The sequence below is a fragment of the Muntiacus reevesi genome, chromosome 9 (genome assembly GCF_963930625.1).
Source record: "Muntiacus reevesi chromosome 9, mMunRee1.1, whole genome shotgun sequence".
Taxonomy (NCBI): domain Eukaryota; kingdom Metazoa; phylum Chordata; class Mammalia; order Artiodactyla; family Cervidae; genus Muntiacus; species Muntiacus reevesi.
The window spans coordinates 7643393-7644602 of NC_089257.1; the positions used below are offsets into that span (position 1 = coordinate 7643393).

Genomic DNA, 1210 nt, shown 5'->3' on the forward strand with positions numbered 1-1210 from the left:
GAGTGAGCTTTGATTCTGGATACAATGACTAGCCACTTACTTATCAATTTAGGTAAATAATTTTATTATACAACTCCTTAATTAATATTAGAAATGGTATTAAAATTATGTTATTAGGTGAAAAGCAAGTAACTTTGTTTACAGTGATCTGAATTATTGATTCTATCTTTGTATTATTATTATTATTTTCTGTAGGGCACCAAGAGAGGTGACTCACAGGAACCACATTAAAATAGTTGCTACTCTAAATATCTCTTTGCTGCACAAATTTTTCCTTAAAGGTGTGCTTCCTTTGAAAACAAAGCTTGATACTAAATTTTTTCAAAGTATTTTTCATCTCTGCATTTCTTAGAGTATAGATTAAGGGATTGAACATGGGGGCAATGATCGTGTAAAATAATGCAAATACCTTATCCTCAGGGAAAGTAGTGGGAGGTCTAAGATAGATGAAGATAGCAGGTACAAAAAATAAGATGACCACAGTGATATGAGACCCACAGGTAGAGAGGGCTTTGTGCCTTCCTTCAGCTGAACGATTTTTTAAAGTGAATAATATAATGCCATAAGAAACAAACAAGACAGCAAATGTAACTAAGGCAACCATTCCTGAAAAGGCAATCACAAGCACACCAGTGATGTAGGTGTCAGTACATGCAATTTTTAGCAATGGAAAAATATCACAGAAATAGTGATCAATTTCATTAGGACCACAGAAAGGCAAGCCGGTTGCCATCAAATATTGAGGAAAGGAATGGACGGCTCCACCAGCCCAGGCAGCAAAGAGGAGAAGATTGCATCTTGTTCTGTTCATGATAATCACATAGTGGAGAGGCTTGCAGATGGCAACATAGCGGTCAAAAGCCATGGCAGTAAGAATAAAGATCTCAGTACCTCCAAAGAAGTGCATGGTAAGAACCTGTAGCATGCAGTCACCATAGGAAATAGTCTTTCTCTCTACTAGCAGATCTCCAATTAATTTGGGTGTCACGCTGGAGGTATAGCAGATGTCTATGAGGGATAAGTGGCTGAGGAAATAGTACATTGGTTGGTTAAAAAGAGGACTGCATTGAATGGAGAAGAGGATCAGAAGGTTTCCTACCAACAAGACAAGATAACAGAATAAGAAAAACACAAAGCAAAATATTTGTATGTTCTGGTCATATGAAAGTCCTAGAAGAATGAATTTTGATATGTTTCTCTGGTTTTCCAT

The 1210-nt window shown here is 36.7% G+C and overlaps 1 protein-coding gene across 1 annotated transcript; it reads right to left on the minus strand.

The window, feature by feature from the left end:
• Nucleotides 1-244: 244 nt before the first annotated feature.
• On the minus strand, nt 245-1210 carry LOC136175439 (olfactory receptor 4P4-like). The gene has a single exon (XM_065945733.1). It carries the CDS (start codon nt 1208-1210, stop codon nt 245-247), a length of 966 nt encoding a protein of 321 aa, XP_065801805.1.